The 15,773-nt window shown below is 41.3% G+C and overlaps 1 protein-coding gene across 2 annotated transcripts; it reads right to left on the bottom strand.

The window, feature by feature from the left end:
• Positions 1-2,314: 2,314 nt before the first annotated feature.
• LOC148839262 (uncharacterized) lies at positions 2,315-15,632 on the bottom strand. Of its 2 annotated transcripts, none has more exons than XM_088931116.1 (13): positions 15,541-15,632; positions 14,108-14,164; positions 13,740-13,799; positions 12,364-12,444; positions 12,041-12,118; positions 11,588-11,623; positions 10,096-10,176; positions 9,328-9,405; positions 7,618-7,707; positions 7,150-7,188; positions 5,710-5,784; positions 3,539-3,562; positions 2,315-2,620 (listed from the first exon to the last, which is right to left on the bottom strand). In XM_088931116.1, the coding sequence occupies exons 2-13, from the start codon at positions 14,157-14,159 to the stop codon at positions 2,568-2,570; spliced, it is 747 nt and encodes a 248-aa protein (XP_088787242.1). In that variant the 5' UTR covers positions 14,160-14,164; positions 15,541-15,632; the 3' UTR covers positions 2,315-2,567. The 2 variants fall into 2 exon arrangements, with proteins under 2 accessions (XP_088787242.1, XP_088787249.1); XM_088931123.1 differs by lacking the exon at positions 2,315-2,620 and adding an exon at positions 2,952-3,173.
• Between the last annotated feature and the right edge of the window lie 141 nt (positions 15,633-15,773).

Here is a 15,773-nt window from a genome sequence, read left to right as displayed (position 1 = left end):
CCCCCAAAGAGGGCAGACCTGCACAGAAGCTGTCCCTTCTCCCACACCTGGTCCAACCCGTTTGGCCAGTCCACCCAGTCCCGCCTTCTTATTTTACCAGTGGCTGACACGGCTACAACCAAGGCTGTCACCCAGAACTTAGATACAGTAAGTGTTTTTACCGCTAACCTGAACGGGTACTGTGTTTTTGGCTGTGTAAAATCTCACCTTGAGATTCACTCCTCAACGAATCGTGAGGGTCTGAACAGTCACCCCCTGTTACTCTGCACAGCTTGTATAGAAGGGTCTGTGCACAGGTGCAGCCAATTCCCTGGTGCGAATGCAGTGTGAGGAACGTCTCATTGCGGCCCCCCCAGTGACTCCACCCCCTCTTCATCTCCTTAACCTGGCTGTCCTGTTACACCTGGGCTTGTTGTGGGTGGTAGAGAGGGGGGAGTAAGATAAGATAAGATCAGATCACTTTATTGGCCATATACAATTTCTTGTATGAGGAATTTGTCTTATCGCATACCCCAACTTGCTCTCCATGAGTCACACAGAGAAGCTTGGGGTCAGAGCGCAGGTCAGCCATTTATACAGCTCCCCTGGAGCAGTTGGGGTTCAGGGCCTTGCTCAGGGGCCAAACAGAGTAGGATTCCTCTGCCGGCCGGAGGATACGAACCAGCAACCTTCTTGCCAGAGAGCCACCGCACCACCCCACAAACGCAACAGGGTTTTATGACAACAGGGAGTTTCACAAATTAACCCTAACCCATTCATGTTGATCTAATTTAACCTTGAACACGTTGTGATATTTAGAAATACCAAACAAATCAATATAGTGTCCATAATATTTACTATTTGACTTAGTTATATTGAGAACACTGGTATGTGCTGTTTGGGACTGTCTGGGACTTTCTTCTCTCGGTGGAAGGAGACGTAGGCGTGCCAAGGGCCTGATTCAGGAGAGTGGTGCTGTTGGATGATTTTGGGGGGACCTGGTTTTGGTTCCTGGGGAATGGGGTGTTTGTTTGTCTTTGGGTGTGTCTGTGTCTCTTGTGGATCATTTTTCTCCTTGTCTTCTTTGTATTGAGTCGGCAGTGATGATTGTAAGTGTTAAAGAAATCAAAAATGGAGTTCATTGAGACGGTTCGGGAGGGACAGCAACAGACACCTTCAGCTGGCCACTGCTGTCCTAAATCGTTATTATGCCGATGTCATTCCCTCATGGGGAAAAAATATAAATACTATACAAAAGCCCAAATTCTTTGGGCTTTGCAGCAACCACCTGTGGACCGCTATATGACCAAAACTCTGACAGACTGGACAAATCTGTCAGATTACTGATGTTACCGTATGATAATAAAAGCTGCTTAATAACTGAGCACAGTCCAATACAAAGCACTGCAGTTCGTAATTTAATGAGCTGAGTTCTCACATCCTCTAAATTGTCATGTATTTTTATTCCTGGAAATTGACAGAATTCTGGGAATTCCTCAACACCTAAATGAACAACTTGTGCATGGAGTAAGAACAATAGGATGTGAAACTTCAGAAAAAAATGTATACAGTGATGCACATATTCCTCATCATGACATCTATTGCGAAATCTCAGACAGCCCATCGCAGAGCACACCAGCCACAAAAATGGGATCTCGAGTGAGCCAAGAGAAGGAGAAACAGGAACACCCACACAGGAATTTGACTGATGAATAGACTGTAGACTGTAGAGTCTTGATTTAATCTCAAGCCCTGTACTGCACATAGGGGAACCAAATACACCTGCGAGTTGAATTACAATTTGTGATCAGCTGTTTTAATTTGTAGGTAGTATCACACAGAGTGGAGCTGGTAGGTTATTATTCACATGAAATGCTCCCAAAGCAATTCTCCCAGCACTGTGTTGGCTACTGTCCTACACGAGAGCAGAGAGGCTTTGTTCCTTGCAAAGCTCAGGGGTTAGTCTGGATCAAGCACCAGTTCCATTGGTGTCTCCAAATACTGTTGGCAATCAGGGGTCACTCTTGCACAAGGGACTGTGACAGGCACAGAAAGTAAAGAACAGAAAAGAAAGAGATGCATCCTAGCATGATAATTCATCATTTTAATATTATACAGTAAGTATTCCTTGGGCTATGAGAGTGCTTAAATATGGGTATATGAGTGTCTAGAATGTCTAGAATGTGGGTAACACAGCTTTCATTTTCAAATAAAAACATCTGAAACTGAATTCCTTTCCTGAAACCAATGCCAACAACACAGGAACCTGTTTCTTTTCATTTTGAGGCTCTTCCATACCACAAGTTAGATGAATAAAGAGTCAGGAGTAACACACTTATCACTGAAAGTGTTTTATTACATTAAACTCAATGTGAAATATCAGTGCAGTAAGAACAAAACATTAATTCTAATTCACTTGTACAGTTTAGTCAAAAGATATTTAAGTAGGTTTTCGAGCAATCGATGGCATTTAATTCAATGTTTTAGCATGGAGTAGATTTCATTTGAAAGTTTATTACAGAAAATAACATATAAGTGAAGGAATTAAACACAAGGCATGAACAGGGCAGCCTGTAGCAGAGCACATATCAGCATTTAGCTGTGGCGACGATCACTTCCTGGAGTGAGCACAGGAAATAATCTTGAAAGAGGGAAAACAAGAAACAAAGTCATTTGACACTTCTGAAACAATAGACAAAGTCGTTTGGCTCCTCTTACACAAAATAGGTAGCCAGCAAATGGGTGTTTCCAGAGCCAGGATCTTTGCAAACCACCCATGTATGACATATGATCATGAGAGGGTGTCTATACAGCCCAGTCGTGACCTGTTCTGTCACACAAGACTGCGTCAGACTCTTCAGGAAATGGCTTGCTCATGAGCTCCGTTTAAGAAAGAGAAACTACTTTACTCATGCCAATTAGTAAATGAATGAAAGACTCAATAAGTAGTAATATACAGTATGGGAGGGGATATGCAAATAGTAGTACCTGCCGACTCCTTTAGGAGTGTGTGTTGCAGGTGTATACAGGATACAGTACTTATACAGGTTATTGTAGACCAGCTGAACGCTCTGATCACCAGTCAGTTCAGTACAGGTCAGCTGTGTTCAGGCCCAGACAGATGTGGACTGGAAGAAGAGGCACAACTGGACAGTAAACTCCTCTTTAAGTGGGAGGCACAAACAGGAGGAGACCTGTGGAAAAGATGCCCTAATATGGTAATGTAATCCCAGGCTGAAATATAAACGGCTCTCATGAGAGATCACGTGTGGGAGAAAGTTTAGTCATCTCTTCACTCTCTTCATCCCCAGTCACAAAGAGAGGGCGCCACCTTTTATAGGCCAGACTTCCACTGCTTTGGGCCTTTTCCTCGAAGCACAGAGACATAGACAAGTCTAGGGAGATCTGGAGAGACTCCATTTCAATTTAGAATTGGGGTCTGTTTTCTCTCAGTCGTGGAGGTATGATTTTTTTGTAAAATACAATAAAGATATAACAGCAAAGTGAAAAGATCGCCATTTGACACAGTGAGAAGAATAAAAATGCACGATGCACTTACCCTGGGATTTTCCTTTTTTGACAGCTGTCAAAAACAGTAAATAACAAGGAAGTCAGGAATAAATGAACCCTGGGAAGTTAACCTGTTTCTGCTGTAAGTCTGATTTGTGTCAAGATCAGTAATCAATGATCAAATCCTGCTCTGGAGATCAACTCCCTGAGGGCTTTCTCATTATTCATAACACTGCATCAAGCCAAGCACCTGATGAAGTAATTAGATCAGTTATGAAGCTGAGAGTGTTGAACATTGACCTCTTGGAACAGAACACTTTCAGGCAGTGGTAAAAGAAAGTAGCACAGAGGATTATGAGACATTACCCAGTAACTAAATCATAGATCTGATGCAGGTGACAGCCCTGTATAACTTAAAATGCATTCAAGGACCAAGGTAAATCGGGACAAATTTATTCATTAGTTAAGACATTAAATGTTTTAATGCGACTTCTCTTCTGTCTCAGTCACACTCAGCCCCCCAGATTGTTGGACAGCACGCTACTTGTTTTTAATAGAAAATGTTACATGGTGTCTCTGGCAGTGCTCTGCTTACTGAGCACAGTAATCAGGAATCAGGACTCACTCACAGCACTCCTATACTGATCAGTCAGGCCAGTGTTATGCATTCCCACGTGCACTGTGTTTAACAAAACACTCACGCCGCAGGTAATGTACCTATCACCATTCACTCCTGTCACTATTTCATTTCCCCTCTTCCCCACTCACTATTGCGGATTCACCTCAAGCTTCCTAGAGTGCGTTATTTTTGCTTCTACTTACTATTCGGTATCTGAACTTCTAGCTTATAATAATAATTCCCCTCCACCACCACCAGTGTGCAGCCCCACCTCCTGTCACTATTTCATTTCCCCTCTTCCCCACTCACTATTGCGGATTCACCTCAAGCTTCCTAGAGTGCGTTATTTTTGCTTCTACTTACTATTCGGTATCTGAACTTCTAGCTTATAATAATAATTCCCCTCCACCACCACCAGTGTGCAGCCCCACCTGGATTATGCGACAGCAACCATAGTGCGCCAGTACACTCACCACACATCAGCTATCAGTGGGGAGGAGAACAGAGTAATGAAGCCAATTCACAGATGGGGATTATTAGGAGGCCATGATTGGTAAGGGCCAATGGGAAATTTGGCCAGGATGCCGGGGTTACACCTCTACTCTTTTTGAGAAACACTCTGGGATTTTTAATGAGAGTCAGGACCTCAGTTTTACGTCTCATCTGAAGGACGGTGCCTATTTACAGTACAGTGTCCCCGTTATCTGGGGCATTAGAACCCACATGGACTGCAGGGTGAGCGCCCCCTGTTGGCCCCACTATCACCTCTTCCAGCAGCAACCTTAGTTTTTCCCAGGAGGTCTCCCATCCAGGTACTGACCAGGCTCACACCTGCTGAGCTTCAGTGGGTTGCCAGTTGTGAGTTGCAGAGTGATATGGCTGCTGGCTTGCCCCTCGTTTACGATTTAGCCTTGATAAATGTTGCTCTCTAGTAGTCTCTATCATTTTCTGACCTTCTTGCTTGTTTCCTGGATTATGTTTTGCTTAGAGATTTGGATTGGTGTTCTCTCTCTCTCCTGAGTCCTGCACAGGATCCATACTTCCTACCTGTCCTTTGTTATAGCCAGTGATATACATCAAGACTTATTTGATCACTAGGCTGCTTTTCTTCCTAGGATTGCAACTACAGGCATTAATCAAGACTAGGAAATCTGCTGGACTATGGATTTCATTCACCAAAACATATTAAGAGTCGGCCTTTCAGCTCACCTATTTTTAAAGATATTTGATGGGTTGACTACCTCATTCAAGTAATATTCTGCTCTTTTACAGCACTTTCAAAACTGAATCTCAGTTCTGCGGCACAAGGTCTTTACTTGTAAAGAAGCCTAACAGTTCTTGAGATTTTCCATTTTCTGTGAGTGGTTTCAGTGACTGAAGAGATTGATCCTAGAAACCTGTAAGAACAACCTGCAATATTTTGTATTGACTATCTGCCACTTTTTGTGGGAAGAAACAGATTTATCTGTCAGAAAGAGATAGAAAGGAGTTCTTCAAAATACGTGGCCTCTGTCCGCTGAATATTATGCAACTGCTTCACGTAAACCACATACAGTAAGTGTTTCATGCAGTATTAGTAACAAAAACAGAACTGAAATTACCAAGCATGGCCTCAAAAATTTCCTGGCACTCCGGTCCTGCGTTCAAGAAGCCTTTTCTAAGACAGGACAGGTACCCTGGAGAGAAGACAGGACATTCAGAAAGATTGGCAAGGTGACCGAATATCCTCTAACAAGAGGGATAAAAGGCCTGTATTCATCAGCAGGCCTGATCAGGCTCACTCTTCATCCTCAGCAGAGTGCAGCAGGTACAGTACCAAATGTCCAGACCCCAGCACACACTGATGATTAGTCACTAACATTCTCAGCTGGTATTTAAGGCTTTTTCCAGCACTCTGGTCTGAGTTTCCAAAATATTATAATGTTCATGGTATGATCATAATAGCACGTTTGAAGTTAGCATATTGAGGAGAGACTCTATAGAGGTCTGTATCTCGACAGTGTTGGAAATATTTTTTTAAACGAAGCACTGAGTGCAGTAAAAACTCTAAACCTGCAAGCAGATCAGTTAGAGTCTCCACTTAGTACTGCTGATTGAGGGTCCGACTGGAGCAAAGACTAACAGACACAGCAGTTCCCTTGGACCAGCACTGTGATCCTCTATTCTCTCTTATTTGCTGCCTTGCGGTCCCAAAAACTGAAAAGCAGAAGACTGAGTTGTAATTGTGACACTTATTTCTTTATTAAAGTGAGCACTACAGTGAGATTTTGTGGCACACACTTGTTCTAATAATCAAGCTGTGACATTTGAGCAAAGATAGTGACCACAAACATATAATTTTAATCTATTTGATTTGGCATCACTTTACAAACATAAGGTACATCATGGGACTGGAAGCTGAACTGAAATTTATAACAACAGTGCCCTCGCCTCAATAATTTAAAGGGAGTTTGCTCTTAAAGGGCCAGTATGAACTTAGAAGCATAATATTAAATACTTCGACTTATTATTAGGGATCTTAAAATGATTTAATCTGATTTGGTCATTTTCCAAATAATTGCATTCTGGGGGGCAATTTTAAACAATATACAAATGCAAACATTTGCCTGTCATTTATGGTCTTCCTGAAAGGACCAAATATATTACAGGACATGAGTGACTTTGTGACCTCTTGCAAAGATGTATGCAGTCTAATTTTACGGCCTATTAGAAACACTTTCATGATCAATAAGGAAAACAAGTGACAGAATATTGACCACAACGATTTGGACTGTTATAAAGAGGCCTTTGCTTTCTTCCTGCAATATTTGCTCAACTACAGATAGTCAATGTTTATAATTAGAAATAATTTTGAATAGCCCTGCAGAGTATGTTGTTTTGGAAATCTCAATAAATCAGCACAGGATAAATCATTTGGAGGTCTTGTCAAGTAAACGTACTGTATTCAACATTTCATTATTAGGTACAAGTCCTCCAAATTACAGTGAAGAACAGTAGATATTCAAGACTCACTTTCAGCCACATCTCTCCTAGAACCATACCTGCTAAGTTCGTCTTCGTCCGACTTTCAGTAAACATTTCTGTGGAAAGACGTTACAGGGCTTGTTAGTCAATAACAGAAAGAAAGTGCGTCTTTTGGAAAAAACTAGCGAATTAACCCTTCGGGGCTCCAGCAAAGATTTATTTTTCTCAACCGGACAAGCCCACTTTAAATATCGGAATATTGTTGCATACATGGTCTTCATGACTGTCAGATATATGAGCTAAACTAGTGACACACGGCCTTGAATGCTCCTAATTTTTGCTTAGTTGAATTTGCTGCTGTGTGCATGTGATTCACCAGTTTGTGTGCTTTTCTGTTGTTTTGACTAACTTACATGCACTGAGTAATACATCATGAGTACAAAGATATTATTTGCGAAATATTATATGACTTTTTCATGAAGAAAAGAGTATCAGGTAATATTCTTGTTCTTCAGTAATGTGATTGGCACTGAGGACATTCTTACTTGATTGCATGAGGTCCTTGGTGTCGTAATGGTGGTCATAGCACATCACGATGCCTTTCATAGACTTTGTAAACCAGCAGGACAAATATTCTTCAGCGCCCCCAAAACCAAAAGGATAAAACAATTACACCAAGGGAGAAATGAAAAAAAAAGAAAGCAGCAGATGCATACAGGCCATATTTTTCCATCTAATCCAGGACCGTCCAAATCCTAGTCCTGGACAGCCAGTGTGTCTGACGGTTTACATTCTTAAAGATCCAAATCAGCTTGTTACCAGCTTGACTGGACCAGTTTATTAATTCCTGCTGCTGTAAATAAACCTAGAAAAACCTGTAGACACCCCGCCCTCCAGGACCAGGAATGTGGTCTTAAATAATCTTAATAATTAAAGTGCATCTGGACTGGAGTGTTTTCCACTAGCCTACACAAACGCACTCTGCTTCATCCCTGGTTTTGCACATGAGACAGAAAGGTGGCAAATGAGAACAGGCCCATCTTGCGTGTTTGGTAGTTCAGAAGCTAAGTGAATGTAAAACTTCACAGAAGCCATTTCTTCAGGGAACTCCCATATTGCCCAGAAAATGTCCCAGACATGTGGCTTGTTCTAGATACCCACAATTCTCCATCCTAAATGACGTTTTCATTCAAACACAGGGCTTGAATTAGTCCCTTGGGCTGACCTATCCTATGGCTTTTAGGATATTATGTATTCTTGGACCCAGTCTCTCAGTTTCCTTTGTTCCAAATTGAAGAGGTTTAGCTCCTTTAACCTGTCCATATAAGAGAGTCCTCTGATAGTAGTCCCTTGGACTAGGCCTTTCACTCATATTGCAATTTGGAATGTGAAAAAAGAAAATACTCCATTTTCACACTAGAAGACTAGTGTAAGAACTCACCTCCACTGACCAAATACTCCGAAGTTGTCACGGTACTACATAGTACTAAAAACGGGGCTAAGAAACAATTAGCAACCATTACATGTCAAATTCAACTTTTCTTTTTCCTTCACTATAACTCCATTTTGTATGGAATTAAGTTGGAAAGTTAAAAATGCCTCATCTTTGCTACTTACCCTTCCTGATCCCATAATAAGGTAATAAAGTAAGCTCCTCCTGCCAAGTAAACTACTTGGTGGTCTATAACAAACACCTATCATTAAGCCCTTCTAATTTCTATTTTCTAATTGAACTTGTACTGTATATATTCTGAACTGCCTGTTCCCCCTGGCTTACAGGTTATTTCTGATATATAGTCTGTAGCTCTACCCCAACAATCCTTCTTTCCAATCTTTGTTACCAAAACTGTTCATTGTCTATCATATATTTGTATAATTATTTCCACAGTTTCAAAGATACATATTATCCAGGCCATGAAATGTTTCACTGGCCCAGGAAACAGGAATGCAAGAAATGTGAATCAATGCACTGTTGTCCATGTACAGTAAATTGTCTGGCAGCTGCTTCTCTCAGTTCTTCAGCAGTCCCACTAGGTGGAAGATGGCTCGGTCAGTCTGCCTGAGAACAGCAGGATGAGTGGTGGTAACATCACTAGGCAATGGACACGTTCAGCACTCTCAGTAACACTCTCACTGTCAGGAGAGGTCTTCGTTATGCTGAAAAGGAGGAATGCTGTGAAAAATCACGTTGTGTCCGGATGATCAGGAACCACGCACCCTGTGTGCAGAGTAAATTTTAAAAGGATTAACTGTACCTGGGTTTTTGAAAATCATCCTGGCAAAATGAGTGAGGACCGGTTGTACTTTATCGATCTGCTTGTTGGCCACACACACTGCAAGGGAAATTCGCACAGACAGGTGTTAAAGCCATAACCACTACATCTTGCAGGTGTCTGCATAATCACTAAATATGCCTCTGCGAAAATTCATCTCTAATCCATTCAGTTTGATAATAGAGACACGTGACTCATACAGAAAAAAAGTATTTTTGCTTTCCTTTCCCACCTTGTCCACACATAGGCCACATGTAGTGACATTACTATGTAAATAGATTAAGAATGCTGTGCTGACAGTCATTTGATGAAAGATTTCTGACCTGACATTTTTAAAATACAAGCCTAAAGAGTTTGTGCGGAGTGCAGTTGTGATTTATGCTTTCTGCTCTTGTTGCGAAGTCCGTGCTCTGTAGACTGGTTGCTATTTTCCTAAAGCCCAGTTACCATTCTAGAGCCCTCTCTCCACTAATTTCTGAAAGCAGGTACAGGAAATGGCTCACATCAATCCCTCTCGATGGTTAAAATATACAGTATTTATGCAGAATGTACCATAGATATTTAGATAGTATGTGTAAACAGATGCCACATAGGTCTGACGTGAATCCAACTGAGACAAAATGGGATTAAAGGAGGGACAGAAAAAAACAACAAATTGATTAAAATGAACAGGTTTTACAAGAGACGAGATATACCTCAGCTACCTGTAAGTGAAAAGTCTTTGTCTCATTCTGATTTGAGTAAGTTTACCTGCAGTTTCTTTGAGATCTTCAGCATTCACTGTTTGCCAGCACTCCATGTAGGACTGTACAAATTCTTCCACGAGAATCTCTGAAGAAAGGATAAAAAACCCAGAGAGACGTTCTGTACCACGGCACATTTGTGGTTAGATTTCTTTACAAGAATAATTTTATGCAAAAAATGTATTTGAAGTTTTCAGATTGTTTTCTTCAATTCAAACAAAACGTAATATTGCAATTCGTTTAGCATCCGAATAAACCTGTACAAATGTCATGGAGAGAGAACAGGAGTTGAGAGCTCTACTAATCTAAATAGACTTAATATTGTAGAAAACAGAATAGGTTCTGTCCTTGCGAGCTGCTTAAATATGTGAAGGAACTGAATAACAACTGAAAGACAAGGACCATATCCCTAGAACTTACATGGTGGAGAAATTTTTAAGGACTAAGTTAGGAAACAAACACAAGGTATTATCCTGTAAGTCCTGAAGATTTCCTCAGATACATTATCTGACTTTCAATGCACAGCAGTGATGTCTTCAGAGATCAGCAGCAAGCAGAGCTTGATTATGAAATGAACTGGCTGATTCAAAAACTGTATCAGGAAAAGAACAGAAATGATACTCTGATCTCTGATCTGATACTCATACAAATGTGTGAAGGGACCAGCTCCCAGAGGGCACTCAGGAGACGCTATACTCGAGCAATGCACTTCGTCCTGCTGGGGAGACCAGTGATGTGAAGGCCTTCCTGTGTGTACTGGTGATGTTCAAGAGATGGAGCTCCCGATTCTCGTAGTCTCACTGTTTGTTGTTTTCACAATATACTGGCCTGAAAAGCCCAACTAAAATTAGCAGGACTATATGGTTTTTATTGGAACTTCTTCAGCTGCTGGCTGGCCCAGTGTTGTTTTTTATACAATGTCAAACCGTATCACTGTAGCAGGGTCAATCCAAAAGACTCACCCAGAAAGAACTGTGGGTTTCCTGCGCTGTAGCTCATTAGGATTGTTGTACCTGCCTGATTTAGAATTCAGCTATGAACCACTTGACCACACACAGGGGAGAATGAGGAAGTGTGGACAAACTCCTCTCACAAGCCCAAAATCCTCTACTTGTGTGTCTGTTTGTGGGGCAGTCAAGCACCTTAAATAGCTCTGGAACAGGACACTGCGAGAGCCCAGAGTAGAGGTAGCCCACCTCGGCTCTTCCAGTCTGGCATTCAGCGGGTAGTGAAAATTTCTCACATTTCCCAGGTTTAGTTCCCCAATGGCATTAAAGCAAATATCACATGTTAATCAAGGTTTACCAACATCTAATACGTTTTTCAGCACTATCCAGTTTCCCCACGGTACCCATCAGTGTTTCCTTAACCCAAGCAAATTCTCATTTAATAGGTGACAACAGGATGTTCCTTTGAATCCCAGATTGTCCACCTCTCTGCTGGTAAACCTGACTGAAATAACCTCCACCATTCACAGAACTGCCTGGGTGTATACATACCTCCAATGATTTTAACCTCTGAGCTGTATGGCCCATCTGTTAATGAAAAAAGAATGACAATCCACATCAGCTGTAATTTCTAGTGCTGAACTGTCTGTGGGAACCGTTTGTAGATAAAAAAAGTAATCGCTAGTGCTGTTTGTGGGAATCCTTCATAGATATGAAAATGCATTCTATTACTTTTTTTTCAATTTTGAAAAGCTGCTCATAGATCTAGTCTACAAGTGCATAGAATGGTTGTCATGGTGAAGATATGATATTGTGTTTCAGAAATGCATTGATTGGTTTTGCATTTTGGAATCTATTTTCCTGCTTTGGATATTGGAAAATAAACATAAACCTTTGCTAACAAGGACCACATCGTGCCACGCGCATAGAGAGAAAGTGAGTCATGTTCTGGTTCCACTTAAAGCATTAAAAGGCAAGGCTGTATAGAAAAAGATCTACTCTTACCTAGGAAAGGAGAAAAGGTATCAAAAACGTCCCTTATACAGCGCTTGGCCATGGTCTGACACTTCTGCACAATGCAACCTGGGTAAAAAAAAGATGGCTTGTATTGAGATGTATCTCAATCCTTTTCACACATCCTCACATCTCAAGAGCTGCACTTGTTTGTTTTTAAGGCTACAACATCTATGAACATGAAATGTTCTTCAAGCAGAAGATTTTATTTGCTCTTTCACTTTCACTTGTTTCTATATTTAGACAGTCCAGATAAGATTACGAAATGTAAAGTTAGTATTTGATAAGCACTCTTCCCAATTGATGGCACGCACCTTTCAGCTTGTTTGTGAGAGCCTGCCCATGTGTCTCCCCACAGACGTCGATATTCCTGGCGCAGCTACGCAGTAAACAAGCTACAGAAATGAAAAAGAGCATCCTGAAGAGGCAAGGCTGTGAGGGACATGTGATTGTAGGAATATTCTCTTTTCCTCACGTCACCGGAGCTGTGAGTAACTGATTTAGGTACTTTTTTCTTAAATAATTATTAGATATGTAAACACAAATGGCAAGTCATCTACCTACAATGTATAACAACCTGTGACGTATTTCTTAATTGGGCCTGTTCAAATAATTCCATGGAGACAGATCTGAAACAAGATCAAGTACTAACACTTTCAAAATCCTAATAATGTCAGGTCAGTTGTTCCAGATATTGGGGTGTTTCTTAATTGCACACAGCAATACCACCTCCTGGCTGAAATAAGATGTAATTAAAGGTTAGAGATTTTCACATTCCTCACTTCTGGCTGTAAAGTGGTAAGATTTGCATTTGATGGTCAAACCACAAAAAATGATCAAAGAACCTTCTGCACTTGCACGGTTCAACAAGAGCTCGAGATGTGGGCAGCTCCGCAGGGTGTTCACATTTTATTTGATCCCTAAAAACTGCTGAGCAAACTATCTTCTGAAAGGTGCTAGTGTCTCAAGTCTTCAGAAGCCAATTGTCAAGGACGAGCAACAGATGCTGATGCAGGGGTCTCACCTGCTCCCAGCTTGAACAGCAGCAGGTCCAGGTACCATCAGACTCTATAAGCCACTGCACTGATGCGTGGTCTTGTCTGTTTCCAGCAGCCAGGACTCAGGCCACAGCCTGCTGAGCTGCTGGACACCATGGAGAAGAATCGAGTGAAACCAAGTGAACTACAGCGAGTTGCATTTCTGTAGCTCCTTGTTCTTGTGTCCTTCAGTTCATTATTTTTGGTGTTTTTTTGGGGGGAGAATACTTGTGGAAACCCAGAGAGAAGACCCTTTGCAAACAGAAATTTCTTTTTTCTTCTTCAACACTGGCTGCACCATGCGACAATATTTATCTACGTGCTTTGTTCCAGTGAGGTTGTTAAATGTTGTTTTGTATCATGGTATTGTACTGTTGTTCTATTGTATTATTGTTGTGTATGTTATATGTTTATGAGCTCTTGATGTTCAGGACAAATTCCCTCAGGGGCAACAGAGGTTAATTTGACATTATGCTATGTGGGTGGTGTCTACTGGGAGGTATTTACTGTATATAGGTTAGGGCCCAATAACTTCCACAAGGTGGCACTGTTTTCCTACACTGGGGGAGTTTGTATCTCAGCCTCAATGCTTTGCAATGCAGCTTCCAGGTTCTGGAGCCTTGCCCGTTGTAGTCTGCACCCTATTTCTGTACCTTCTACGTCTGTATGCAGGCCTGGGAACTGCACCTTCAGGCAGCTGGTGGAACTCGCAGCTGAAAGGTTTGAAAGGGCAAGAGAACAGTGAAATGTACAGTACATACAGGCAAACAGGTGAATTTCCAGTTTTGTTGATTCATTACATGACCAAACTTGTGTTTGTAAATGCAATACTTCACTGATTTTTTTGCTACAAAACTATAATCTCTTTTCTCGTCGTTTTTTTTTTCTGAAAGTTAAGAAAGATGGAGCAGTTCAACGCAGCAAAATGTCTCACAACAGGTGCCTTTATTGGGAGAAAATTCCAGTAATACAAAGTCCAGAATTAAATTCGGGGGGGGGGGGGGGGGGTTTCAAAAGTTACCGAAAAGCAGAATGGCTGCTGTCAGTGTTGCTCTCAGCAAAATCATTTTCATGTTATCTGTAATTAAAAACACACAAAAATGTAACAAATGAATGCAAAAGTCAGTTTTAACGTGTATCAGTACAGAGAACAAATATTTTGACTTTGCTGCTTACCCCTGGAGTGGTAGAAAAGCTTTTGCAATCATATTCAGTATCACTTCGACACTGACAGAATACTTGCACAGAAGAAAACATTACAACTTCTTCTCAGTCATACAGTTTCCAGTCCTGCCTTGCTGTCAGATGTTTTTTTGCAGATTTTTCTTATTGTGAAAGGTGTGTATTATGTTACTGTACGTGCATATTTTGAGGGTATTGCTACTTCTGCCTATTTGTGCTATGCAAACCCAGCAAAATCTCCCCTAAAACACATCACAAAGCTGAAGCTGATACCAGTAAGTATTCTATGCAATTAAGAACATCAAGTTTACAAAAAAGGGGGAACATTAGGCCCATCTTTCTTGTTCGGTTACAATTAGCAAAGTGATCCAACCAGCTTTTAAAAGTACCTTGTTCCCTACTCCTACAACCCTTAATGTAAAGATGTGTCTCCTGTTCTCAGTTTTAAATGTGTAATGCGCCTCCCTGTAGTTTCCACCTGTGTCCTCTGGTCCAAGTTTCACTGTAGTTTCTATAGAAATCCAGTAGGTGTCTTTGTCAATGTCTTTGAGGACTTCAAAAACAGATTCGCATGTTGTCTTTATGTCGTAACGTAAAGTGAACAATCGCTTTTGAAGGCATAATGTTATTAGATGAGAGACAGTCATCTGACTGTTGAGAATAAATACAGTATTGTGGGTTTGAATGTTGTGCCCTTTCTGTCAGTGACACCACAGTTGCTCACCCAATTAACTAAACTTTGGGTACCCGCACGCTATAGAATCAGGAGGTCCTGATGCTCTATAATACCAAACGCAGAGTGGAATACATTTTCCTGCTTTTATCTTGTAAAAACCACAGCGTCACCGCTACCATAGGTGCCAACGCTGTAATAACGTCCAAACACTAAGGATGGAAATCTCTACATGCTCAGCTGTCCTCTTTCCACTAAGTGAATGACGAAGCATTCAGAGTGGTGGGGTATGCTGCGCTCCGCAGGAAGGCGCCAGCATGCTAATCTTTCTCTCAACACAGATGAGCACAAGCTGCACCATGCGTTCAGAACTTTCTCAGCCAAGACAACTTACCTCTGTTAAAGGAGTCCCAGATAAGTGGATATCGGGTTACAAAAACCCAGTCATAAACAATTATACCCACACTTGCAATCAGAAAACATTCAGCCCTCTCTTAAGAACACATTGGCACTTAACTCAGATGGGGATTAAAGCACCCCTTCTTATTTTAAAAGTAATCACCTAGAAAACTAAACAAAGTTCTATATTACTGGCTTACCTTGATTTTGGATCACAGCACTCAAGATGTGTGCTCCTGTTCTTTATCAATTATTTTACTTTCTGTTTCATGTTACTGTAAGTACTGTCGGTGGGAAATTCAACAGGTCCCTGTGCCAAGCTTTTTGCATGGTATATCACGTGGCATTAGTTGTGTGGGAAATTGTGTACAGTGTCCATGGTTATTGCTTTGTTTTGGATACTTGTCTCAAGGAGTGTTACCTCTCACGAACA

This window comes from Atractosteus spatula, chromosome 2 (assembly GCF_055471065.1).
Source record: "Atractosteus spatula isolate fAtrSpa1 chromosome 2, fAtrSpa1.hap1, whole genome shotgun sequence".
NCBI classification, from domain to species: domain Eukaryota; kingdom Metazoa; phylum Chordata; class Actinopteri; order Semionotiformes; family Lepisosteidae; genus Atractosteus; species Atractosteus spatula.
Note: the sequence above shows the minus strand (reverse complement) of the source record. Positions and strands in the feature narration are given on the sequence as shown.